At 44.7% G+C, this 27088-nt stretch overlaps 1 protein-coding gene across 2 annotated transcripts; it reads left to right on the top strand.

The window, feature by feature from the left end:
* On the top strand, positions 1-26763 carry CAPG (capping actin protein, gelsolin like). 2 transcript variants are annotated; one of them, XM_027860432.1, is made up of 10 exons: positions 1-75; positions 12057-12093; positions 12728-12900; positions 13184-13338; positions 13735-13902; positions 19434-19583; positions 19796-19888; positions 21090-21222; positions 25837-25925; positions 26507-26763. In XM_027860432.1, the coding sequence occupies exons 2-10, from the start codon at positions 12071-12073 to the stop codon at positions 26570-26572; spliced, it is 1050 nt and encodes a 349-aa protein (XP_027716233.1). In that variant the 5' UTR covers positions 1-75; positions 12057-12070; the 3' UTR covers positions 26573-26763. The 2 variants fall into 2 exon arrangements, with proteins under 2 accessions (XP_027716233.1, XP_027716234.1); XM_027860433.1 differs by lacking the exon at positions 1-75 and adding an exon at positions 3033-3133.
* Positions 26764-27088: the final 325 nt, after the last annotated feature.

The following is a 27088-nucleotide window of genomic DNA, read 5'->3' as shown; positions in this document are numbered from 1 at the left end:
AACTTTACCCAAAAGTTGTCTGGCCAGTTAGGTACTGCAAGACCGAGCCAGCTACAAGCAGCAGGAGGCTCTCAGGCAAGTAGAGAGTTGGGGGGCCACTGGGGAGGGGAGAGAGCCCACCGGGAATAAAGGGTGGATGGTGAAGAAACAGGAGGAACCCTGGAGGTGGACGGTGAGGACCGAGAGCAGGGCTGCCCTCCTATCAAACTGGCATCCTGCAGCAGGAAAGCTCTGCTCGCCTTTGTCCATACTACCAGGGTGGGGAGGAGAGTGCTCAGCCCCATGGGTGTGTGCTGCGATCTAAATGTAGTTATTTTCCCCTAAGGGGAAGGTGGGGAATGGGATTTCTTCAATTTGACTTAGCCAGGGCAAGTCTGGAAAGAAATCCCCCATCTAGAACATGGAGGGAGACCCAGGGGAAAGAGGAGGATAAAGTTTGAGAGAACACTATAAAGGCATTAACGAATAGACTAAGAATATCCGTAGGAAACACATTTGTTGTTGAAATCCCAAGCCCATCCCACTTGGAATTCCTCAGCTTTCTGCTGATTTCCACTTCATCCCCTTTAGTTTCCAGGGAAAAGACAAATTCAGGCCAAGAAATGTGATATGACAAATTCTGAATCACAGGAATCTGAGTTAATGAGGAAAAGCCCTGGCATTTAACTGTTACCAGTTAAAACTGGCCTCCCCAGTGAGACTGTAAGTTAGTTATGGGCAGAGACAGTGCCCCTTCTCTTCATCACAGTGCCTGGCACAGTGCTAGGCACCCAGGAGCCGCTCCATGATGGCTCATTTGAGAATGAAGAAGGACGTGGAATTGGCAGGAGTGACCAGGGCATCACCCTGAGCCTCTGGAGGAGGGCCATCCTCCCAGATGCCCAGCTCTGTGGTCCAACAGACCTGCACTGTCAAGCCAAAAACCCATTCTGCTCGGGTTCTACTTTAACAGACCATTCTAAAAAGAGGAGGCTTAGCTCCATTTCAAAGTGGCTTCCCGAGTATGTGGTGGTTGTTTGGCTTACACACTGGTGTGGTACAGCAAGATTGATTGATTTCCATTATGGGTTCAGCGAACATATATGGTGCAGTCATAGGAGGTTGCCATGGGATTTAGAGTTGGAAAATCTTTTAGTTCAGTACTTCCCAACCATTAACATTAAAAAAAAAAAAGTCAGAGGCTGCCCCATAGTAGTAGTTGTACTATTCAGAGTTTATGGGTGGGGTGGGTTATGGAGAGCAGGTAAGACTGTAATTAGATTGGGGCAACAGGAGCTATGCTCCAGAGCCCTGAAATTTAGAAGTCATGTTTTTTGAGGGAGGAAGTATGTGTAAACAAAGGGCATCTCATCTCGGTGGTGCAAAGGATAGAATGCCAGGCCTGGGTCAAGAAGATCTGAGTTCAAATTTGGCCTCAGACACGTATTAGTTGTGTGACCCTGGGCAAGTCACTTCACCTTCTTTGCCTCAGTCTCCTCATCTGTCAAATGAACTGGAGGAGATGGCAAACCACTCCAGTATCTTTGCCAAGAAAATCTCAAATGGGGTCACTAAAAGTTGGACACGACTGAACAACAACATATATAGACAAAAGGAAATAATAATATTCACCCACCTTTACAAAGTTTGCTTCATAGCAACAGATTAAGTCTCAGTTCCCTACGAGTGGCTCGAAAGGCAAAAACTTTAATTAATGTATGCCTTAAGCATCTAATTACTAATTTCCCTCCCTGCTCAATTAAATTGTTCTAAATTGCTTTCATGGCTTTTACACAACAAATTACAAAGATGATTTGAGGGCGGTTTTATAGCTATTCACTCCTGGCCCTGGGACCAAAATACTTGTTACCGCTCTGTGAGCAAGTCAGACAGGAGGAGTCCTGGCTGATTTCTCCCTGCTGTACTTGGTTCTCTTCTCCAAAAATTGGCATTAGGAACCTTTATGACCCACATAGTAAAGACCCCTTATGTCACCTACTTCTCTTCCCAAATAAGCTTCTGTCTGCAAACTCCACGAGGTCAAGTGCAGTAGAAGGAAGCAGTGGGGAGTAGTAGAAAGTACGCTGGAAGAGATGGAGTCATGGGGCACTAACCAGCAGTGATGGCTGGGTCAACTCCCTTCAACTCAGTCCCCCAAACATAGGTACTTGCCATGTATCTTAGCATGAGAGCTCTGTGACTATAAGAGCCTGTAAGCACCATCGAGCTCAACCCCTCTTCATTTTACAGATGGGGAAACTGAGGCTCCCAGAGAGTTGAATGACTCAACCAAAGTCACACGGGTTGTAAGTGAAAGCCAACGTGTAATGTGCTGGGGATTCAAAAATAAAAAAGGAAACAATTCCTACCCTTAAGAAGCTTGCATTCCAGTGGGGGGCTGGGGCTCTGATACAACGAGGCACACAGATGAATATGGACAGAAGTGATACGAAGTGATTTCAAGAGGGAAATCTTTTTTTAAATCTTCTTTTTTTAACATTCTTGTTTTTGTTTTGAATTCTAAATTCTCTCCGTCACCTGCCCCTCCCCTCCATTGAGAAGGCAAGTAGTACGATATTCCATGATACATGTGAAGTCAAGCAAAATAGACAGAAAACTTTTTTAAAAGGCAAAAGTTATTGCTTTTAAATGAATTTATATTTTATTAATCACGGCAGCATCTACCTGCATTTGTAAAACAGTCATACATACATACATATGTATATGTGACATAGTATTTATTTAGTCTATGGAATGTATGTTTGCTTATTTATTTTACTGAGTCATTTGATGAGACGGATCCTTTGTAATTTCTTTAAGGACTCCCAGGAGTCTGAGACCCACAAGTTGGGAACCACTCATCTAATCCAACTGCCTCATTTTTAAAGAGGGGGAAACTGAGGTCCAGAGAAGTGAATTTCTTGATTCCATTTGGTTCCTGGTCCTGAAATTGTCGTTAGGTGCTCTAAAATCTGGGAAACACATTGTTGGGAGAGGGTTGTTTCTATTTTTTTGTTTCTTACTTTTACAATTATCTTTGGTTTTTGTCTCAGCATTTCTCAATTTCTCCTCTCACTGAGCTTCTAAAGAAGAATAAAAGAGGAAGAAGGATAGGGCCGGCATCGGTGATTTCACCAATATCAGGGATCCCCAGGTCAGGAAACTGGTCAGCAATTTTTTTTGGAGGGAGGGGGCAACTTAGTCTTAGAGAGTTAACTAGAGGACTGAGAAATTAAGGGACTGAGCCAAGGTCCCATGGCCAGGATGGGGCAGAGGCAGGATTCTATCCCCTAAGCTCTGCTGAGAGAGAGAGACAGACAGACAGACAGAGACAGAGAGACAGAGACAGAGAGAGACAAAGAGAGAGAGACAGAGACAGAGGCAGACAGAGAAACAGACAGAAAGAGAGAGACAGACACAGAGAGAGAGAGACAGAGAGAGGCAGAGAGACAGAGACAGACAGACAGAGACAGAGAGAGAGAGGGGGAGACAGAGAGAAAGAGACACAGAGAGAGAGAAAGAGAGACAGAGAGAGAAAGAGGGACAAAGACAGAGAGAGAAAGAGAAGGAGAAAGACAGAGACAGAGAAAGACAGAGAGAGAGAAAGAGACAGAGAGACAGACACTCTCTGCTGAGAATGAGAGACAGACAGAGACAGAGAGAGACAAAGAGAAAGAGACAGAGAGATAGAGACAGAGACACAGACAGAGGCAGAGAGACAGAGACAGACAGACAGAGACAGATAGAGACAGAAAGAGAGAGGGAGAGACAGAGAGAGAGACAGAGAGAGAGAAAGACAGAGAGAGAGACAGAGAGACGGAGAGACAGACACTCTCTGCTGAGAGAGAGAGGCAGTTTATCAAAACCAACCAAAAACCAACTGAGCCGCAGAACAAGGGCAGCCTTGGCAGTTGAGGGAGGGAGGTGTGTCTGGTTGAATCAGACTTGTTTCCTCATTAGCTTACAAAGACCCCCAAACTCCTAGCCTGGGTCTCACTCAGGAAGGGGCGCTTTAAGAAAGGTGAAAGGGGCCTCCTGGGGAAAGTGAGAGACATTGACAGGGCTGGCCCCGGGTGCAGGGTCCCACATGGATGAGTCACCTCACCTGGCCACGCCTTTCTGTGCATTCACGTAGGGGAGAAATGAGGATGTGGCCTGAAGGAATGGGGGAGGGGGAGGGAAGGAGGAAGAGGAAGATGGGAAGGAAGAAGCAGCCCCACCCAGGGTGTGTGACTAATCCCTGGAGTCTCAGGGAGCCTGTCAGGCAGCTTCCAATAGTCTGGGGAGCTGGAGGTGGCCGGGCCCAGAGGCCTCTAGCGGGTGGCTTCTTGTGTCTGGACTCTCTGGCCCCGGGCTCAGCCCTCAGACTTCCTGGGCTGGGTTGACCGGTCCTGCCTGGGCAGCCAGGGCTGGACTCCTCACTTCTCTTCCTTCACGGCCCCCTTCCCGATGCCTCTGGGCAACATGCAGGGCCTGACAGTGGGTTGGGTTCTCATCAATCATCACTCAAATAATAACTGATAATAGTGGTAACTCTGGTGTAAGGGATAGAGTGCTGGGCTTTGGGGTCATGAAGACGCATCTTTGTGAGTTCAGATCTGGCCTCAGACACTAGCTGTGTGACCCTGGGCAAGTCTCAATCTTGTTCGCCTCAGTTTCTTCATCTGTAAAATGAGCTGGAGAAGGAAATGGCAAACCGCTCCAGTATCTGCCAAGAAAACCCCAAATGGGGTCACAAAGGATCGGAGGTGACTGAAACAATAAGACCTGAGATTAAATCCTGCCCAGATGCTGAATAGCTGTGCGACCCTGGGCAAGTCACTTAACCCTTCTCGGCCTCACTTTACTCCTCTGTAAAATGGGGATAATGAGAGCAGGTAATAATGCCAGGATGGTTGTGATGATCAGATAAGATCCCACTTGTAAAGCACTTGACAAACCTTCCCATGTTCACTGTAGATATGCTAGTTCTTGTGGTCTCCTTGACATGAACATCCTGTCCTCATCTCGGTCTCAGCCATTTGGTGAGATACATTCTGCAGTCTGTATTATTTCGGCTTTCCAGAGCAGCCTGAAGTTTAGGGACGTCAATCACAAAGAGACAGAGATGAGATCAGAGCTGAGGTTCTCACCAGACTGCTCAGCTTCTCAGCCCAGGTCGAAAGGACCAGCTCCTCTGGCCTCCTTCACCACCAGGCATAGAGTCAGAGGTCCTGGGTTCAGATTCTGGCTCTGCTGCTTGACTTTAGACCATCTGAGAGCCTTTGCCCAGCACTGTGCCAGTCTCTGGGCCTACAAAGACAAAAATGACATCATTCCTGACTCTACATTCACTGGGGGAGTTACTTTTCTTTCTTAGGCCCCAGCTTGCTCTGTAAAATGAGCAGGTCCCAGTAGATGACCTGATGTCTCTTCTGGCCCTAAATCACTTTAAGGAGCCATCTCCTTCATTTTACAGATGAGGAAACTGAGGCAAGTAAGGGACTTGCCCAGGGTCACACAGCTAGTGAGTGTCCAAGATGGGAGCTGAACCCAGGTCTTCTGGACTCTAAGTCTTTTGCCCTAAATCCTATGCCTGCATCATCCTGCCTCCAACCTGGCTTTCCTTGCCCCTCACCCTACCTGCCCCCCAAGAGCTCCAAGCAACTTTGATTGTTTTGTTCCGTTCAAACTATCGGAAGTCACGAAATAGCTAACCCAGTGTTTCCTCTAGGCACCTTTCCCTCTCCCTAGAGATGTAGGCCATATGTAGCAGCTGGTAATCTCAGGGCCCCCGACATCCTGGGAGAAATCTAGGGGGGCAGCAGGGGGAGGAGTCAGAAACTGGGGTGGGATGAGCTTGGGAGAAATGGGGCGGGTAGAGCTGGAGGAAGGTGAAGAAACCAAGCAGAAACAGAAGCGAGGGGAGGCACATTTTGCTGGGTGGTCAGAGTGGAGATTGGGTCTGAAAAGATTGGGTGGGGCAGGGGGAGGAGGGAACTCAGCTAACCTGTTTGGGGGGGGTAGGTGGAGGGCTGACTTAGGAGGAAGGAGGGAATGTGGGGGGAGTGGGGAGGCAGGCTGAAGCCCCTTAAAGGAAACCCATCCATCTCCCCAAATGAGAATGAATGTAGAACTCCCAGCTGTGAGGATGGTGGGGAAGGCCGGTCATAAACTGCTCCATAGGATCGTCACCTTTGAGCCGACTTTCTTGCTAGTGTAAAACTGCAGCCCCCTAGCAAAGGCTCCTGGTTTTGCTGCCTGAAGAGAGGAGACAGAGGAAAGCAATGCTGTCATCTGGAGCAAGAATTCCCAATCCTCCAACCAGGACCTGGGCCACCCAACTGTACAGAGAAATGCTACTAAGATTTTTTTTTAACCATTTACTTGCTTTCCCCCCCCCTAATTTTAGCTGCATTCCTTTTGTTTGTGCAAAACCTCAAAATTTTATGTAGTCAAAATTGTCCATTTTGCCTTCTGTCATCCTATTTCTTGTTTGGGAAATGAGCTCTTTCCCTATCTATCAATCTGACAGTTAATTTCTTCCTTGCTCTTTTAATTTGTTTATGATATCACCTTTTACGTCTAAATCATATGCCAACCCCACTGTCCCCTCTCCTTCACAAGAATAGCATGGGAGACTTTGTCAATGCTTTGCTAAAGTTTCTGCAGCTGCTAAAACTCACAGCATTCCCCTGGTCTATTTAACCGTGTCAAAAAAGGAAATGAGGTTAGTCTAGCATGACTTGTCTTACATAGAGCTGCCCCAATTCTATGTCTCTCCCACCCTCATTCCTTCTTAAGATGTTCATTTAACTGGCCCCTTAATAAATCACTCTGTAGTTTAGTTTTGTGACACATTGAGGAGGAGAGGCTCGCTGTCCTATAGCTTGTAAATTCCATTTTCTTATTAATTTTTTTCTGAATGAGGACATCTATTCTCCATTCTTGTGGCAGTTTCTCCCATTCTCCATTGTCCTGCTTTTTTAATTAAATTTTTTTCAAACAAAAATCAACCTTTTCTCTCCTCCCCTCACCTGAAAGCAAAACAAACATATATAGTCAAGCAAAACTCTGAATTGTCCATGCCATAACAAACATGTCTCATTCTGAATCCATCGCTGTCTGTCTGGAGGTGGACAGCATGTTTTATCATGAATCCTCTGGCGCTGTGGTTAGTTATTGTGTTTATCAGAATTCCTGAGTCTCTCAGAGTTGTTTGTCTTTGCAGTTACGGTATAAATTTCTCCCTTCGTTTTGTATCTGTTCATACAGATCTTCCCAGGTTTCTCTGAAATGATCCCCTTCATTTCTTACAGCACAATAGTATTCCATCACATTCACATACCATAACTTGCTCAGCCATTCCCCAACTGATGGATAGCCTTTCAGTTTCCAAGCTGTAATTATTTTTGTACATACGGGTCTCTTTCCTTTTTCTTTGATCTCTTTAGGGTGTAGACCTAGTAGTGGTATCACTGGATGTGCACAGTTTAATAGGTATTTGGACATAGTTCCATATTGCTTTCCAGAATGACTAGACCAGTTCACAGCTCCACCAACAATGCATTAGTGTCCCTGTTTTCCTACAATCCATCTTTCTTCATTTCCCTCTTTTGTTAACTTTGATAATCTGATGGGTGTGAAACCTCAGAGTTGTCTTAATTGTCATTTCTGTAATTATCAGTGATTTAGAGAGCATTTTTTAGTATGGTTATTGCTAATTGAAAACTGCCTGTTCATATCCTTTGACCATTTATCAACTGAGGAGTGGTTTTTATCCTTATAAATTTGAAACAGTTCTGTAAATCTTAAAAATGAGACTTTTATCAGGGAAATGCTGCTAAGATTTTTTTTTTTACCATTTACTTGCTTTTTTTTTCTAATTTTAGCTGCATTCCTTTTGTTTGTGCAGAACCTCAAAATTTTATGTAGTCAAAATTGTCCATTTTGCCTTCTGTCATCCTATTTCTTGTTTGGGAAATGAGCTCTTTCCCTATCTATTAATCTGACAGTTAATTTCTTCCTTGCTCTTTTAATTTGTTTATGATATCATCTTTTACACCTAAATCACATGCCAATTGAGGACTTATCCCACTGCATCCAGGGCCTTCTCTAGTTGTCCTGATCTATATCTTGCCAATGGATCCAGATGGCTCTGGAGGAGTTAGTGAGGCTGGCAACTTTGCACAACCCTGCCTCACTTAAATCCAATTCAGTGCAAGCCATGACATCATCTCCTCGATGTCATGGTCCTCTTCGAGAATGAAGAACAAACAACAATATCTTGGTATATAGTGTGAGATGTTGCTGTATATCTAGTTGTTGCCAGACTGCTTTCCAGCTTCCCAATGGCTTTTTTTTTTTTTTTTTGGCTAGGCAGTGGGGTTAAGTGACTTGCCCAGGATCACACAGTTTCCCAGTAGTTTTCGTTGAAGAGTTAGTTCTTTCCCCAATAGCTGAGAGCTTTGGGTTTATCAGACAGGCTACTATGCTCATAAACTTCGTGTATTATATATCTAATCTGGTCTACTGACCAACCTCTATTTCTTACCCAGTACCAATTATATTGATGATTATGGCTTTGTAATATAGTTTGAGATCTGGTACTGCTAGGCCCCCTTGCTTCCCACTTAAAAAAAAAATTAATTTCCTTGAGATTCTTGACCTTTTGTTCTTCCAAATGAACTTTGTTAATTTTTTTCCTAGCTTTATAAAGTAATTCTTTGGTAGTTTGATAATTAGTACAGCACTGAATAAGTAAATTAATTTAGGTAGTGTTGTCATTTTTATTATATTGTTTATTTATTACATTTTTTACATTATTACATTTATTACATTATTAAATTGCCTTGGCCTACCCATGAACAATTAGTATTTCTCCAATTATTTAGATCTGTATTTGTGTGAAGAACATTTTGTAATTGTGTTCTTTACGTGGTCTTTTGAATAACCCTGACAAGCGGCTCAACAGTTATACCTGCTGATTCTTCCAGTACCTAAGGTAGTGCCAGGTGCTTTGAATTCATCAAAGGCAGCTGAGTAGACTCCTACTGTGATAAAATAATAATAGCTAGCAGTTATAGAACACTTTAAGGTTTTCAAATCACTTTACAGATATTATCTCGTTTTATCCTCACAACAGCCCTGGGAGGTAGGGGTATAATTATCTCCATTTTACAGATGAGGAAATAAGGTTTACAGAGGTTATGTAACTTGCCCAGGGCCACATAGCTAGTAAATGTTTGAGGTTACATTTTTAAAAATTCAATTTTATTTTCTTTTCATTTCCAAGTTCTCCTCTCCCTTCATGCATTTGAAGACAAGAAAAACAAAACCCGTTACAAATGTGTATAAACATTCAAAACAAATTCCCACATTAACCATATCTAAAAAAAGAAAGAAAGAAAGAAAAAGAGAAAAATAAAGCTTCAATATACACTCTGAGTCCATTATCTCTCTCTAGAAGTGGGTAGCATTTTTCATTATGAGTCCTCTGGAAGTGTATTGTATTGATCAGAGTTCCCAAGTCTTTCGTAGTTTTTTGTCTTTACTATATTGTTGTTATTGTATAACTTGTTCTCCTGGTTTGCCTCACTTCACTGCATCAGTACATACAAGTCTTCCCAGGTTTATCTGGAACTATCCCTTTCATTGTATCTTACAGCGCAGCAATATTCCATCATATTCATCTACCATAACTTGCTCAGCCATTCCCCAGTTGCTGAGGATTCTTTCAGTTCCAAGTCTTCAAGCTGTTATAAATACCTTTGGACATATGGATCTTGAGACTGCTTTTGAACTTAGGTCTTCCTTACTCCATGGACCACCTCATTGCTCTCTTGGGAATCAATTTGCCCTCACTCACTTCTGTTCTGTCTTTATGATGTCAAAGATAATTCTCATTGGCAGAGCCGACCAAAGCAAAATAAGCTTTATTGCTATATTGAAATGGTCCTTGATCATCATTCTATTTCCCTTTTAGAATTTCCTCCTTTCCCCAATCAAGTTTGAGTCCATTTAATTTTCTTTAAGTGAGCTTTGCAGCCTCAGCTCATTTAGAGACCTCTGGCATAGGATCAGGGTAAGTTTTTGTATTCACCCCCTGTTACCTGTTGGTGCTTTCTATAATTTCTTTTTTATCGATATATTTTGTTTTGACACAATCCACTTTCCAAATTGACACCCCCCCCAAAAAAAACCAAGCATGCACACTCATACATAAAGCATATTGCCTGAAAATAGTTAAGGAAACCTGCCCAATCTTGTATTTGCCAATGAGACATCACTTCCCACTTCGGTAGTTTATAGATTGTTAACAGAAAAGGAGGATGTGTCTTTTAACTCTGATAGTCAAATACCAATATTGATTGCTGTATTTGACGTAAGTCAAATTTTGGTCTCTTATTATTGCATATATCTTTCTAAACTTTAAACTGGTTGATGAGTTGCTTGGGTACCCCCATGGGGAAAATCTCTCCTTTTCCTCTTTATTGAAATTGCTTCCCTTTTTGTCTAAAGAATTTCGTTTGTGAGTTTCCCATCCTGTCTGGACTGATTCCCACTGTAGAATTTCAGTCTACTTATCCTTTCTCTGAATACTTTGAAATCTGTTCTCCCCAAATCTAAGATGCACATCAGACTGAGTCCAGTGTTCTCCTCTGAACGCTTCCCAGTCTCCGTCATTTCCCAGTTCCTGTTGGTGTGACTCAGATCCAGAAAGTTATTGCCCTTTGTTGGTTCTACCTTTTGAAGAGTGAAATTGTCATTATTATTCTTACCAGCCCTGCTTAGGAGACTGGCATTCCTGTATTTTAAGCTGTGGTCCAGAAATCCAAATCCAAATCTGAATCAAAGCCACATTCTTAACCAGCTTTTTGCTTCCCCAATGACCACTAGTTAGCAGCTAAGGCAGGATTAGAAGGCTCTTACCCTCATGAGTGAAAGTCAACAAAGGTAGACTGAGGCACATATTCCCAAGCAACATAACAGCTTATCACCAGGGCACAGACCTAGTAATAAAGTGGGTCTAATGACTGCCTCATTTAGCCAAAAGACCCCAAAGAGGAGAAGCAACTCCTTTTTATAAGATTAGAACAAAGAACAGAACAAGGTAGATAAGGAAAGAGTACACTTGGTTACAGGGTTGGCAGCATCATGGGGGTGAGGATGACATGACTGGTTACATCAGGAAAAGGGGCTTACACACCCATGGGGCCAGGACCACCCCTCTCTCTCTTAGAGGACTGCTTTATTGATTTATAGGACCTATCTGCACCCCGAGGTTATGGACAGTGGACCAGGGACTCACTGACTCCTGGGAATGAGATAAGATCGCTTTTAATTGGGCAAGGATGGGCTAAGATGGGACCGAGTCAGCTTGTAGGCCCTCAAAGATAATGCACGGAGTGTTCTCAGGAGGTGAAGTTACGAGAGACAACAAATTTTCTTGGCACAAAGCGATTTGCAGGTGGTGCTGAGATAACATTTCTCTGAGAATTAAACAGTTTTATGAGAGTATTGAACCTCTAAACTTAGCTCAGAGTTTTTCTTTAATTAAAAGTGATGGATAGGGAAATTACGCTTTTGGCATCTGACTATGAGAGAAAACTGAACTTTGTAACTCATGAGCATTTTACTCAGAGACAAAGAAAGGTTTGATACAGAATAGAACCAATCACAGAATGGAATCCAATATAAAATACAGGATCAATGTTTGATTTCCACACTCCTAAGATTCTAGGCTCTGAGAACTCAGGCTCTCATGGGTATGAAGGCCCTGGAAGGCAGGCAGAGAGGTTAGCCTGGAGAGAGGAGGGAGCGCTCAAGTTTCACCAATTCTCACTGTTCACAAAATTCCTATGGTTTTCCATTGCTTTTGGGAAAAAATCCAAGGTTCTCTGCTTGGCAACTGAGGCAGAACTGGACGGAAGGAATTTGGGGTCTCTTGCAGAGAGGTGAAAATAGAAGTCGAGGGAGTAGATGAAGTCGTAGAGAAGGGAGAAAAACTGGGAGATCAGAGAGAAGAGCAAAAGGAACTGCCAGGGAATCCACCGTGAGAGACAGCTCTAATGACCCCTTTTCTCTTGTCTTTCTAGATACCCAAGCAATCATGTATGGGTCAATCCCGAAGAGGTACTGTGCCTGCCCCAGGCTTGCTCCTCCTTCCTTCCTGCTCTAATGTCCTGCTCCAGAGTCTTAACTATTCTTAACACTAACTTAAGTTTAACCATTAACTATGTCTTAACCAAGACTCCTGACCCCTAGAGCAGACTCCGTCGGTGAGAGGGAAACAATAATTGGTGCACTGTCTGTGGACTCAGGGAAAGAGAGTTTAGGAGAGACTTGGGTTCCCATCTTGTCACAGACACTGGGTAAAAGTCCTTTAATTGCTCTGTGCCTCAGTTTCCCTATCTGTAAAAGGAGGGAGCTGGCCCTGATGCCATTTATTGTCCCTTCCAGTTCTAAATCTTGGATCCTCTGACCCGTCCTCATCTGGCCTTTGACCCCAGCCCTTTCCTGTCTCCCCACTCCTACCTCCCCAATCCTCTGGAGGGTCAGAGCTCCTGTGGGGATGCCGGAACCTGGGTCAAAGCCCTGAATGCTCCACACAAGTTATGTCTGGGCAACGACCATCGTATTCCTCCCCCGTTGTTCCCCCATCCCTGCTCCATTCTTGATGCCTTCCCAGTCTCACCCCAAGCTCCATCCCTTCCCGTGTTCCTCTGCCTCTCCACTGAGTCTCTTGTTCCCCATTCCCTCCTGGCAGTGCCTCCCCGTTTGAATCTACAGTGCAGGAAGCAGGCCTTCATGTGTGGAGGGTGGAAAAGTTGAAGCCTGTGCCCGTGCCCCCTGAGAACCGCGGGATCTTCTTCTCCGGAGACTCCTACCTTGTCCTGCACAATGGCCCTGAGGAGCAGTCCCACCTGCACCTCTGGATCGGTCAGTAGAAATGAAGTCTGAAGAATGGGCACAGGCTGAGGCTAAGAGGATGGGTCTGGGTGGGGGGAATCTGGAGGTAAGAGATGGAGCTAGGGAAGGGCAGGCTTTGAGGGTGGTGAGAGAAGTATCAACGGATGCCAACCAGAGATCTCAAAGTCTTCATCCTTGGCTCTTGCTCCTCCCCTCTCCTCTCCTTTCCTCTCTCCTCCCGTCCCCTCCCCTGCCCCCCCTCTCTGTTTTCCTCCCCTGCCCCCCTCCTCTCCCCTCTCCTCTCCCCTCCCAGGTCAGCAGTCATCCCGAGATGAGCAAGGAGCCTGCGCAGTGTTATCTGTGCACCTCAACTCCTCGCTGGGGGAGAGGGCAGTGCAGCACCGGGAGGTCCAGGGCAACGAGTCGGACCGCTTCATGAGTTACTTCCCTCGAGGCCTCCAGTACCAGGTCAGAACCCAGTCTGCCTGCCAGGACTCTCAGGGGCTTTGGTCTGTGGGTAACTCACCAGTGAGTGGCGGACCTGTGGCCCAGGGGCCATCTCTGGGAATCCCATTCACACTGACTGCCTGTGTGTCCATTTATTTAAACTTGACTGTTCAGGCCTAGGAGACCTGACCTCCCATCCCTCCTGAACATCATCCTGAATGGGCTTTGGGGGGCTTTATTTCATTTTCATTTCACCCTCCAAGCTCTCTGCCCTGGCTCACCGGGGTCTTGGGGCACTTTCTCTCTGGGTGCTCGTCCTCCTTAAACCGCAGGGAAGCAGAGTGGGTGAGTGCCTGTCCCTCCCCGAGGAGGAGTCTTCGGCGAGCCTCAGTCCCCAAGATGCGTTCTGTGTTCTAGGAGGGAGGCGTGGAGTCAGCATTTCACCGGGCCTCATCTGGAGCTCCCTCAGGCCCCATCCAGAGACTCTACCAGGTCAAAGGGAAAAAGAATATCCGTGCCACAGAGCGGGCCCTGAGCTGGGGCAGCTTCAACACCGGAGACTGCTTCATTCTGGACTTGGGCCGTGTGAGTTGGCGAGGGCTGCATGATACAGGATTGATTTTTGCAAAGCTTCTAGAGCTGTGTTCATGATGGAGGTGGGGTGAGGGCTACACTGGGGGCTGAGTGCTCACCCTCAATTAACTGATGATTTGTTTAAGGGAGGCAGACCCAAGCAGAACCATCCTACCCCTCCACTGTTGCTAGGGAAGACTCCAGCATCATTTCCGAGGCCTTGGTGTCAGCCACCAGGGGCACGATGGGAACAAAGTTTATTGACTCTAACCCCAATGTCACGCAGGCCTGGATGAGCTCCTTCTTCGTATAAATAGAGCCACTCAAAAGTCAGGCTTGAACTCAGCAGCCATGAGCTGCTTCTGCCCTCTCCTGTTTGTCTACTGAAGTGCCGCTGCTGGACGCCAGCCAGAGTGGTTGACGCTCTTTTAGCGAGCCCAGCCCAAGGCTCTAGATACCTCAATCTAAAAAGCCTTCGGTGGCAAGTCTGTATTTTCGACAGACCAACTTAACGGTTCCAGTGGGCATGACTGGGTTTGGATTTCCAGGTGCATATCCAAGGTCCTCACTAGAAGGATGAGTGGTGTTTTGGGCCAGGGCACTGAGCTTTCTGGGCAGCTAGGTGGTGCAGGGCATAGAGTGCCAGGAAGATTCCTCTTCCTGAGTTCAAATCTGGCCTCAGGCACTTACTAACTATGGGACCCTAAGCAAGTCACTTCACCTTGTTTGCCTCAGTTTCCCCATCTGTAAAATGAGCTGGAGAAGGAAATGGCAAACCACTCCAGTATATTTGCCAAGAAAACTCCAAATGGGGTCACAAAGCGTTGGACAAGATCAAACAACAACAGTCTTTAAAGATATTAGGCTTCTATTAACACCCTATACAGGTGTCACAATCCATTGGGATTGTTAAACCGGAAGTACATTTTTAGTGGGGTTCGACATCTCTAAAGCAGGTTATGAATTCCTATTAATAACATATAGGAACCTAGTTTTCCAACAAGCCATGGAGTTATTTACCAGGTGAATTTTTTCTTTTGAGAAATGAGTGCAAGTTTCAGGAGCTAAATAGGAATTTAGGAAATTGAATAGCTATGGGGGAAAGGTGAAAATTTGGGGAAGAATATAGTCGTGATAAAAGGAATATAGGATTTAGAGTTGGTTGTGAGAAGAGCCAGAACTAGCCATGTAAGACAGCGTTAGCCTGGTAGACAGACAGCCTGTATGTGACCTCACAGGTACAAGGAAACCCAACTGAGGCACGGACATCGAATCCAATCAGCTTTTCTCTACATGTGGATCTGACAGGTCTAACGATGCACTTGGTATTTCTTCACAGCCATCATGTCTGGAGTGCTTCCTTGAATTAACTGGAACACAGAAGCCTCAACTAGAAATATTCACTTAAAAATAAAAAGTCTATAAATTGTCGCAAAATAGAATCTTTCACTCTTGTGACTTCACATCAGTGGAAAACTTGAGGAAGTATCATTTATCACTTATGAATTTATTTGCCACAGGGAACAAAAGGCCTTAACATTTCTACCCCCCCACCCCCAACATCCACACTCACGTCTACCTGATTAAGAAGCAGTCTAATTTTTTTAGGAGCACTGGCCTGGAGTCAGGAAGACCTGAATTCAAATCTGGCCTCACACACTCAGATACTAGCTGCGTGACCCTGGGCAAGTCACTTAACCCCGATTGCCTCACAAAGAAAAAAAAAAGCAGTCTAATTTTAAAACAATTTGGACAGCAGCACATTCTTTTCAAAATGCATTCTACCTGAAGGAAACAAACCAGAGAAGGGGAAATTGGCAGGGACCTGATAAGTCAACAAAGATAATCTTATTTCCTTGTACTGATAGCTATTAGTAACTGAGCTAAAATGTTGTTTTGGCCAGTCCTGAGTCAGATTTTAATTCAGAAAAGTTTCTTGATCTTGAGTGACTGAAACAGATCCCACCACAAATATAACTGAACAACCGGGGTGGGGAAGGGTTTTTGAAGGCTAGCCCTCTGCAGGGGGGATTGCTGACAAATTCTCTTTAATTGATATTGGTGGCAGGAAGAGCTCCTTGTTTTAAATAGTGGGTCACTGCAAAGGCCTCAGCCATTTCCTGTACCACCTTTCTTTTTCCTTCACCGGAGAGATGGTTTTCTTTCTTTCTTTTTTTTTTTCTTTTTTTAAATTTTATTGATTTTATTGTGAACTTAAGAAATAAAACAAGCATTTCCATAACAGTAAAATAGAAAAAAAGATGATTGTACAGTAAACTACAAATTATGTACAGCTTGCTATTCTTTTTAAATACATAATGAAGTTGTCATGGAATTTTCTTTTTTTCCCTTTTTTTCTCCTGTCCCCCCTCCTGCCCTAGAGATGGTTACCATTAGATACAAATATGTATACAATACATACATACTTTCTAAACATACTTCTATTTATCAGTTCTTTCTCTGGATACACAAAGTGTCTTTCTTTGTACGTCCTTGGTAGTTAATTTGGATATTTGTAGTAGTCAAAATGACTTAGTCACTCAGAGTTGTTCTTAAAACAACATTGTTGTTGCTGTATACAATGCTCTCTTGGTTCTGCTCATTTCGCTCTTCATTTTTTTGTGCAAGTCTATCCATGTTTTTGTAACATCATTATAGCACAGAAGGATTCCATCACAATCATATACCACAACTTGTTCAGCCATTCCCCAATTTATGGTCATCCCCTCAATTTCCAGTCCTTTGCCCCTACAAAAAGGGCTGCTATAAACATTTTAGAACATATAGGTTCTTCTCCTTTTTCCCTAATTATCTTTGGCAATAGACGAAATAGGGGTATTGCTGGGTCAAAGGATATAGGCAGTTTAATAGCTCTTTAGGCATAGTTCCTGATTGCTCTCCAAAATGGTTGGATCATTTTACAATTCCACCAACAATGAATTAGTGTCCCAATTATTCCACATCCCCTCCAACATTTGTCACTTTCCCCTATAATCATTTTAGCCATAGTCATATGAAAAAAATGCTCTAAATCATTATTGATTAGAGATGGTTGTATTTCAAGAACAAAGCCTCAGGGCATGAATGCTTACTTTAAAGTGCTATTTAAATGCGGGTCGTTATTATCATTACTAATAATATTAATACACACTCAATAATATAATATCAATTTTACTATCATCATCATCATCACCACCATCATTATTATTATTATCCACTGGAAAAGTATCCACTATAGGGAAAGGCAGGCACTTGCCTAGTCCGTAGCCAGCTCAGAGCTCCCCAGGGTCAATGCTAACAGCCTCATAGGAACCTTTCCTCATCTCCAACTAGAATATCTAGTTTCCTTCAAAGCACAGATTGGGGGCCATCTCCTTCACAAGACCTTTTCTGAAGATTACCCCTACTCCCCTAGTGTTGATTCACCCTCCCTCTTGAACTTAGTTTGTGTTACTTTGTACGTATTTTGGGGGAGCCGCTGCACCTCCATCAGTAGCATATTTTTCCCCTAAAATGGCCCATAGATGAATGTAATGGCTTACCTGTAGGTTAAAAGACACCAGGCACACAAGTACAGGGTGAAGGAAGCCTGGGGTCTAACAATAATCCTAGAGTCTGTGTAGCGCTTTGAGGCTGGTAAAGCGCTTTGCATCTGTTACCTTATTTGATCCTCACAACAACCCCGGAGGTAAGTGCTATTATCACTCCCATTTTACAGATGGGGAAACTGAGGCTAAAAGAGGTTACATGACATCCACGGTCATACAGCTAAGTAAGTGTCTGAGGCTGGATTTGAACTTAGGTCTTCCTGATGTGGCACCTAGCTGCCCCCCCAAAAAAAGACCTGGGGTGATCTTTGACCACCAGCTCAATGTGAGCCCTCCAGCTATGGCTATTAAAAGAAATAAATTGAGTCTTTGGCATGTTAAGAGAAGTGAATGGAGTGTGTAGGTCACAGGGATCACACTAGTGGCTGACATTCACTTAGCAGCTTGGGATGGAACTGGATTTGTGATTTCACTAGGATAGGGAATTCTCGATGAGGAAACGCCTCACCAATGCAGCTCTGCACCTGCTTGGTCCATATACAATTGCCAAGGCCGTGGGAGGTGAGGTGACTGGCCAAGGGTCACCCAGCCAGGAGGTGTCAGAGGAAGGCCTGATTTGGCACATCCCAATTCAAGTCCGCCTCTCTCACAGCAAACGACTGCTCTTGGAGTCACAACCCTCATCTTTGTCAGAGTCAAAGCTGTGCGACCATGAGCAAATTGCTTACTGTCTTTGAGTCTTAGTTTCTGCATCTGTAAAATGGGAATAATAATACCTGAGTGATTCACTTAACCCCCTTTGCCCAACTAAAAAACAAAACAAAACAAAAAAAATACCTGAGTGAGAGGCAGTGTGGTTTAGTGGTTAGTGAACTGACCTCAGAGTCAAGAATACCTGGGTTCTAGTTTTGCCTCTGACACGCAGCATGGTACTGGCTGTGAGATCCCGGGCCTTTCAGTCCCAGGCAGCTCTCTACAAGCAGAGCAGTTGCTCATATATATTGGTAGAGGATGAGAGGTTTCCTCACTTGATGTTCCCTAAACCAATGGAATGATGTGTTCAGGAAAGAAAGGAAGAAAGAAAGAAAGAAAAAGAAACAGAGAAAGAGAGGAAGGAAGGAAGAATGAAAAAGAAAGAAAGAAAGAGACAAGAAGAGAAAGAAAGGAAGGAAGGAAGGATGAGAGAAAGACAGAGAGAAACAGAGAAAGGAAGGAAGGAAGGAAGAAAGGAAGAAAGACCCCAAACCACTTTGTATCCCAAAGGATTGCTGTTGAGGCTGAATAACAACATTTGTAAAATATATTAAAATGTCAGTCATGATCTCACTTTTTACAGGTGAGATAAACTGAAGCACAGGGAGGTGAGGAGTTTGTCTAGGGTCACAAGTAGGAACATAACCCCTAGAGTCAGAGCTTTTCCTATGACCCCTCAATGTCCTGTTGTCAGACCATCTCTGGAGTGCTAGGGAACGTTTCTGAGCACCACTTTTTCAAAGAGGTATTATTAATAAGCTAGTGTGACCAGAGAGGTGTGTCCAGGGTGGTGAGAGGGAGCTTGGTACCTTGGGCGGCAGCCTGTGCCTTTTGGAGGCAGCTGCCACTGTTATGAATGTTATTCCCTTTTGTTGGGCTGAAAGCTCTCTCTTACTGGTTCTGTCCTCTGGTTCAACAAGTCACTTAGTCTCTTTCACATGACTGCCTTTCTGATTTTGAAGGCAGTTATCACATCATGATCGACTGTTCTAAGATTAACTTTCTGGCCAAACATCCCCAGTTCCTTGAGTGGGCCTTTCTGTGGCATGGTTTCTAGATCCGCTCACCAATCTGGTATGGTGTTTGACCTGGCAGAGATCTTCTCCCCTTGGCTGACTTGTCTAGCTGGCAGAAGGTGGTGGGCGAGGTCATGTCTATTATCAGGAGGGTGGAAGGAGGAGGTGAGGGTTGGGGGCAGGAGAGGCATTCACTCCTAACTCTACCTCACCCTCCTTCTCTCAGACCATCTTTGTCTGGTGTGGGAGCAAATCCAACATTCTGGAACGAAACAAAGCTCAGGATCTGGCTCTGGCCATCAGGGACAGTGAACGGCAGGGAAAAGCCCAAGTGGAGATTGTCGCCGATGGGGAGGAGCCATCAGAGATGATCCAGGTTCGGTGGGAAAGCTGGAAGAGAAGGGCAGGGTGGGGAGGGAGGTTAGGTTTGGGAAGGAATAAGCAAAGGGGGACACTCAGGTGGATTGGACCACGGAAAGAAAAAGAACGATACAGGTTAGGGGAACCAGTGTGGTATCTAGAGTATGATAGGTTGGGGAGGCATTAGGAGTACATGAAGTCCTGTGGAGATGGTCTTGATCTTTGCAGGTCTTGGGGTCAAAGCCAACCCTGAAGGAGGGTAATCCAGAAGAAGACCTCAGGGCTGATCAAACTAATGCCCAGGCTGCCGCCCTATATAAGGTGAGGCCCAAGGGTTTGGGAGTGGTGGGTATTGGGATTGTCTGTCTGGGAAATTGTGCCTAGAATCAGGCAGTAGGGAGAGGGACAAGAAGACCGATGGGGGACAAGGGAAAGAGGGTGGTGGTCAGAGGGACTGAGAATGATGTTTGTTCATTAGGTTTTTCACATATAAAGAGACAGAGGCACAGGAGTGCAGACACACACACAGAGACTCACTGTAATACATCAAGCTGTGGTCAGGGGTAAAAAAATATTCTCCCTACTAGATGTGCTTAGATTAGAGGGAAAAAGAAAGTAGGATGTGTGGTTTTATCTGGAGAAGCCAGAACTGAGTGATTTATTCCAGTGCTTGGAGAGAAAAGATTAAAAAAAGAAGGGGGCTAGTTTTAGGCCCTCCTGAAGGGAAGAGGGTTGATCTCTCACCCTATTTCCACCTACAGTTTCTTGGAGAAGTGGTGTCCTTAGTCCACTTATTATTGCAAAATTATTTATTGCAAAATTACTTCGTTGCAAAATTCTATCAGCCCACATATTATTGCAAAAATAAATTATTTTCTCTACTGTCTGTATTCCTACCGAGTTGGGAGTAGACTGTTCAGTGCTTTGGGAATGAAGTTGGGAGATCTTGGAGATTATCGCTTCCATTCCCACCACTAGGTGTCCTCATCTCACACCTACTCCCTGGATCGGAGGTTCTTAATGTGTGATCCACAGACCCTTCAGTGGTCTGTGGAGAGATTTCAGGTGATCCATGAATTTTGATGGTAACAAAAAAATACATATTTATTTTCACTAACTTTTGGCTTCCTTCGTAATCCAACGCCTTTTATTTTATGCATTTAAAAATGTTTTGAGAAATGTTACCAGACCATGATTCAGAAAGGATTAAGAACCCCTGGCCTAGATGATACCCCAAGATGAGTGCCTCAGACAATCTGCTTCAGAGTGGAGGAACAGGGTGGGGAGGGGGGGAATGGAGAAGAAAAAGGAAAATTAGATCATGTATATAATGCATTGCACAATTCTTAAATTCCTCTATTGTGGCTCATTATTATTATTATAGACCACGAGTGGGCTAGAGAGTGAACAGTCTTTGGGTTGAGAATTAGGGAAAGTGGTGTTGGGGGCAGGGTGAGTGGCAAATAGAGGAGCCAGGATCCCAGGGGCCTCCTCTTACCCTTGGCCTTTGTCCAACTCCTAGGTTTCTGATGCCACTGGCCAGATGCACCTGTCAAAGATGGCAGACTCTAGCCCATTTGCAGTCGAGCTGTTGATTGATGACGATTGCTTTGTGTTGGACAACGGCCTCTGCGGCAAGATCTATGTCTGGAAGGGTACGTAGCTAGAGCTTGAATGGGAATTGAAGAGGGATATACAGGGCCTCTCTTTTCAGGGGCTGTGCCTTGTATACGATTCAGCTTTCTGCTGTGATGTCTGCTGGTTATTTCTAAGGATTTTTGGAGTTTTCTTAGACAGCATGTTTGTTTGCATATTGGTCACTCTTCTTTATTTCTTACTAGTCTTTTTTGGCGTCTTTGGATCTAGCTTAATTTCGTCCTGTGACTGACATACTTCAGGCTTTTCCTTTATTGGGTTTTGTGATTTTCATGCTAGCATTCTGTCTTGCTTAATGTCTGCACGTGTTCATTGTGTATGTTAGGGCTATTCTGTGGGGCTTCTTTTTCCAGGGGCATTGCTTCTAATACTTTAGCCCAAAAAGGAAGCATGGAGGGGAAGAGAAAGAACTGGACCTGGTGTTGACAGAGACCTGGGTTTGAATCCTACCTTTGGCACTCACTGGCTGTACGATTATGAACTATCTCCTTACCCTCTCTAAGCCAAGTTGGGGAGAATATGACCTAGAGCGCCAACTTCCTGGAGCTGTTAGAAGGTTTAAGTGGTGCCAGGAAGAGATCTGTAAACCTTGGGATGCTTTGTAAGATGTAGCTTTTATTATTAATTTATTGCAATTGGTATTTTTTTTAATCTATCAATGCTGTGCTTTGATCATTTATAATATTGGTTAATTTTTTATTTTCTTGTGTGTTTTAAAAGCCATTTTTCTTCTCTTTTATTTATTATTATATTTTATTTATTTATTAGTGACTTGGGATTGGGAAGACTGGAGACTTTGGAGTTGGTACTGGAACCCATTAGCCCCTGTGTGTGCCACATGTCCAGAAGTATGAGCCATAAGTCTCTTTTGCAGCATACACCAGACAAAGTCCCCATGGAAGGCAGCGAACATTTTTTTAATAGATGGGAAAAAATCTAGAATTTTTAGAAAAGAATATTTACATCAAACAGCAAAACAGTCATAGAATTTAGTGCCCTTCACTACATCATAGAAAAATTTTAGGAAGGCACAGGGTAGCATGGGACCATGATAACCTGGAAAGGCCTTCACATCTGCGTCCTAAGTTTTGTTATATCAAATGTTGCTTGAAAAACTTGACAATACACTTCAAATCAAGTTGACAAGCATTTATTAAGTGCCTGCTATGTGCCAGGCACTATGCCCAGGACTGGGGATACAAAGAAGGCAAAAAATAGTTCTTGCCCTCACAGAGCTCACAGTCTAACAGGGGAGACAACATGAAAATACCTAGGGACACCCAGGAGATGGACAATGTAAATGGAAGGCAATAGTGGGTTTGACAAAGGCCTTTTGCAGAAGGTGGGCTTTGAGTTGTCTCTTGAAGGAAAAGCCAGGAGGTTGAAGTAAGGAGGGAGGGCATTCTAGGCATGGGACAGCCAGTATAGATAGGATCACTAAAATGGGAGACACGTTGTGTGTATGGAACAGTAAATTGGCCAGTGTAAGTGGATTGTCAAGTCTAGAGAGGGGAGGAATGTCTAAGAAGACAAGATTATTATCTTACAAGTTTAAGACAATAAGACCTTTACACAGGTGAGACATGGTGAATCTGCAAAGAGCTTATGAAAAAGTCATTCACTACATGAATGTCTTAAAAGTATGGTCTGTTCAGTGTGATGTTTTGAAAATGCTGAAGGAGAAGATAAGTTCTGGATCATTGTTAGAGGGAGGATCAGCTTGTAAAATACAGAGGCAGGATATATATCCAGGCAAGAGTCCCGAGGTCCTCTATTTCAGAAGAGATGCTGCCGTGAGGCAGACGGAGCAGAGACACAAGACAGAGCTGGGCCCATGGGAAGTCGAGATGGCATCGGCAGCAAACCAGCTGCCTCTTCTGTCCATCTTGCTGTTTTTTTCTTTCATTGCTGGATTTCCTGAACAAGAGGGCAAAACCTGCTGCCTTGACTTCTTCACCACTCAATCTCCCTGCGGTTCCCTGAAATCTGGCTTCTGGCCCCCTCCTTCTTCTGAGATTGTGTGAAGTCACTCACGACCTTCTAACCAGACTTTTCTTAGTCAATGGCGCTTGGCACAGGCAAAGGCACATAGGGACAAAAATGCTGGAGTTAGGATTTGGGTTCAAGTTCTGTCATTGTTACTAGGGGCATGTCAGAGTCTGTTTCTTCATCTGTAAGAGGGTAAAAGCTGTTGTGTCTTCCTCACAAGGATGTTGTGAGGAGCAAATGGAGGCCATAGGTACAACGTTCTGCAGATTGTAGAGAGCTCTATACCTGCCAGCTATCATCAACACCTCACTTACCTGGAAATCTTCTCTTTGGCAGAGGTGATATTATACCTCCACTTTCTCGTTCCTCGTGTTTTCCATCTTCTTTGCTAGTGCTTTCCCCAACACTCCAAACCTGTGGATGAATTCCAAAGGTTCATGAGCCTTCTGATCTCCTGCCTCTATATAATCTCCCCTGGGGACTTCCTCTCTCTTCCAGCCATCTCCCCTCCAGTCTTCATCCTCGTCTCTCCCCCTCTCCACCTGACTACAACTGTGGACTCTACCCCTAGGCTCAGTGAACTTTCATCATGTCTTGCCTGGAACCAGACCTCCCTGCCACCTTCCACAGCCATCACTACCATTCCCCCTTTTCAGCTGTTTCTTCCCCTTTAGTATGTAAGGGAGATACCGTCTTGCTTCTCTCTAGAGCCTCAGCTCTCAAGACAGTGCCTGGCACTGTGGAAGTGCTTAATAAATGCCCCATCTACTTATATTCCCCTACTTCAACTCCCTTGTCTATGCAGGTCCTATCTTAATCTTTCCATTGTACTGCACTGGAAGATGGTGTGATGTGGAGACCTTGACTTAGTTTTGGCTCACTCTGCCATCAACTAATCATGTGATGGGAAAGAAAAGCCCTTAACCTGCCTGTGCTCCAGTTTTTTGTTTGCAAAACAAGGGGGGGGGGTTAAAGAATCAGAGAAAAGCTCAATCTCTGCCTGACCAAGTTCACCTTAGAGTACACCTGGCGGATGGTCATCCAGCTTTAGCTTGAAGACCCCACACGAGGGGGAATTCGGAATCCCCAGGCTGCCCATTTCACTCAAGGAGAGTATGCTTGGAAGCTCTTCCTTATGTTGGATTAGATCATTTCTTTTTTTTTTTTTTTTTTTGGTGAGGCAATTGGGGTTAAGTGACTTGCCCAGGGTCACACAGCTGGTGAGTGTTATATGTCTGAGGCCGGATTTGAACTCAGGTCCTCCTGACTATCCACTGCACCACCTAGCTGCCCCTTGGATTAGATGATTTCTAAGGTAGCTATAAAAGAACGTGATTGTATTCCTGAATTTTCAGTTGTCTGTTGGGCATTTCGACTTGGATGGGCAACATTTCCCTTAAACTCAACATGTCAAAAGCCAAACATATCATCTTTTCTATAAAGCCACATCATTCTCCTCCTGATCTCTTTTTCCTTTTGACAGTAACATCATTCTCTTATAGTCATTTTTCACTCCTTTCACTCCCAACAATATCTGTCTACTTACTACTAGCTGGTACAGTGCAGAGAGCACTTGGTCTAGTCAGGAAGACTTGAATTCAAATCTGCCCTCAGATACTGCCTGGCTATGTGATTCTGGGCAAGTCACTTAACCTCTGCCTGACTCAGTTTCCTCAGCTGTAAAACAGGAATAGCACCTACTGTATCCCAGGGTTATTTTGCAGATAAAACGTTTCTAAAGTACTTTGCAATCCTTAAAGCCCTATGAGTTAATGCTAACTAGCTTTTACTAAAACCTGTCACTTCTTCCTTGGCATTTCTTGTATCTGACCTTCCCTCTCATGCTATCCTTCTGCCCCCTTAGCTCAGGCCCTATCTTGTGTTAAGGATCACTTTTTCTCATGGAAACAACGACATGCATGATGGTTAAGACTAGCCCCTATTTGATTACAAAGCAGAAACCAGAAAAGTCAATCGAGAGGAGGAAAAGGAGACACTAGAAAGGGAAATGAGAACTCAGCGGGAGAGTTTAATGATCAGCTGCCCTGGTAGTGGCAGCCCTTCACAATCTGGCTCTACCCCTACTCTCACAAATTCCAAGTTCCAGGACAATTGGCTTCCTTGATGTTCCTGTAAGTTAGCCCGGGCTGCCCCTCCCCCATGGGTGGGCTTCTCTCTCTTCCTCTTCCCTTCTTGGAAGGTGGCTCCCTAGCTCTCCCTGCAGTGCCCCCATCCTTAGCACTCACCACTCCCACTCCTTGATCTTGTTTTGTTATCTTTTGTGTTGTCTGCAATGGATTTGTTTTTCTATTGCTAGTACTTAGCAAAGTGTATACTACATAGTAGTAGGTGCTTAATAAACTAGTTAAATTGATTCAATCCAAGTGAAGACCTTTGGTGTTCCTATTATAGACAGAAGATCCTGGACGCCACTTAATGTGCTCACGGTCAGAACCCCCGGGGAAGAATGTCCATCCCAACTGGGGTCCTGCGGCCCTGGAATGGCCTAGTTTGGGGGGGTTGACTACAGCCTTTGGTGTACTAACGTAACAGCTGTGGTTATTTCTTGGCCGTGGATCGGATCAGATCCCCTGAGCCTTTCTTTAATCTTTTCCCTGATCCAGGGAGAAAAGCCAATGAGAAAGAACGGCAGGCTGCCCTAAAAGTGGCAGAAGACTTCATTTCCCGGATGCGGTACGCCCCTAATACCCAGGTGAGGCCCCCTCTTCATCCCCTCTGGTCATGGCTCCACCCCTAGGGCTCACACCTCGACACTCCTCCTGGAGCATCTCCCTTTCAGGCTTGGATCTGTTAGGGACAGTCGTTTCCCTTAACGCAGATTAACTGAGTGGGAAGGCCAGTCTCAATGGGTGAAAAGTCTAAACTACAGAATATTTTTACCCAAGTCACAGTTTTATTATTTAAGCACACAAAATCCTAACAAAGTCATTCCTAGCAGGGAGGAACAAAACAGGAAGGTCTCCTTTAATGAGCCAAAGGCTTCATTTGCAAATCTCCAACTACTAAGACGTTGTTAGAAGCACATTCTCTCACTGACCCTCTCCCCCAAGCTTATTACGGTATTTCTCGGCTCAGCACACTTTCATCACAGAGGACAGAAGTCAGCCTCAGGACAGTCTATTAACACAGATTCTACGGGTACCTAGGTTTTATGATTGTCTCTGGTAGGACTGGGAAGGGGGGAGGAGGGCGTGTTCGGTTTTAAAGACCTTCAGATACTAGAAGTCCTGCTGTGAACACACACACACATACACATTTTCACTGTTTTTGCAGGTAGAGATTCTGCCACAGGGTCGGGAAAGCCCCATCTTCAAGCAATTTTTCAAGAACTGGAAATGAGCATTCCCGCTTTCCGCCCTTCTGCCTTGTTTCCCTAGCCCTTCAACCACAGATTATACTACGGTTTCTACTTTGCCCTACCATGGCTGGCCAATGGTTACCCTGTGCCCCTTAGCCACTGTGCCTTCTTGCGTCATCTCCAGCCCCTTGTGCTTGGTCATCTCGGAGTTAATTAAAAGAAATGAACCGGTTCCACTCTCCCCCAGTTCCTTGGTGTCCGGACCAATCCCGACGCTGATCCTTGCTTTATTTCCTTCTCTGCTAGGTATGTCGGGGGTGGAACATGGGCTTGAGAACTAGGCAAAGGAGGCACGGAACATGCCCAGGCCTGGAGTCTGGCTTCTGGCTCAGGCCCATCTCTGGCCTCAAGACCAGGCACAACCTACAGCAGCCTGGGGAGGGGGCTCTGTCACTGCTCTGCCCTGGGACCGTTAATGGCTGTGGGATGGCAGTAATGAACCCAACGTGACTCGGCAGTCTCTCAGGTTTGGGCTCCATTTTCAGAGTTGGAATTAG

The sequence above is a fragment of the Vombatus ursinus genome, unplaced genomic scaffold, assembly GCF_900497805.2.
Source record: "Vombatus ursinus unplaced genomic scaffold, bare-nosed wombat genome assembly UNPS02014181.1, whole genome shotgun sequence".
NCBI classification, from domain to species: Eukaryota; Metazoa; Chordata; class Mammalia; order Diprotodontia; family Vombatidae; genus Vombatus; species Vombatus ursinus.
The sequence above is the reverse complement of the archived record's forward strand: the minus strand, read 5'-3'. Positions and strand labels throughout refer to the sequence as shown.

Coding starts and splice junctions, on each gene's coding strand:
- CAPG (XM_027860432.1), top strand. CDS start 12,071: ATGTATGGGTCAATCCCGAAGAG. Junction 13,903..19,433: donor TCATTCTGGACTTGGGCCGT/GTGAGTTGGCGA, acceptor TCCTTCTCTCAG/ACCATCTTTGTCTGGTGTGG. Junction 19,889..21,089: donor AGGCTGCCGCCCTATATAAG/GTGAGGCCCAAG, acceptor TCCAACTCCTAG/GTTTCTGATGCCACTGGCCA.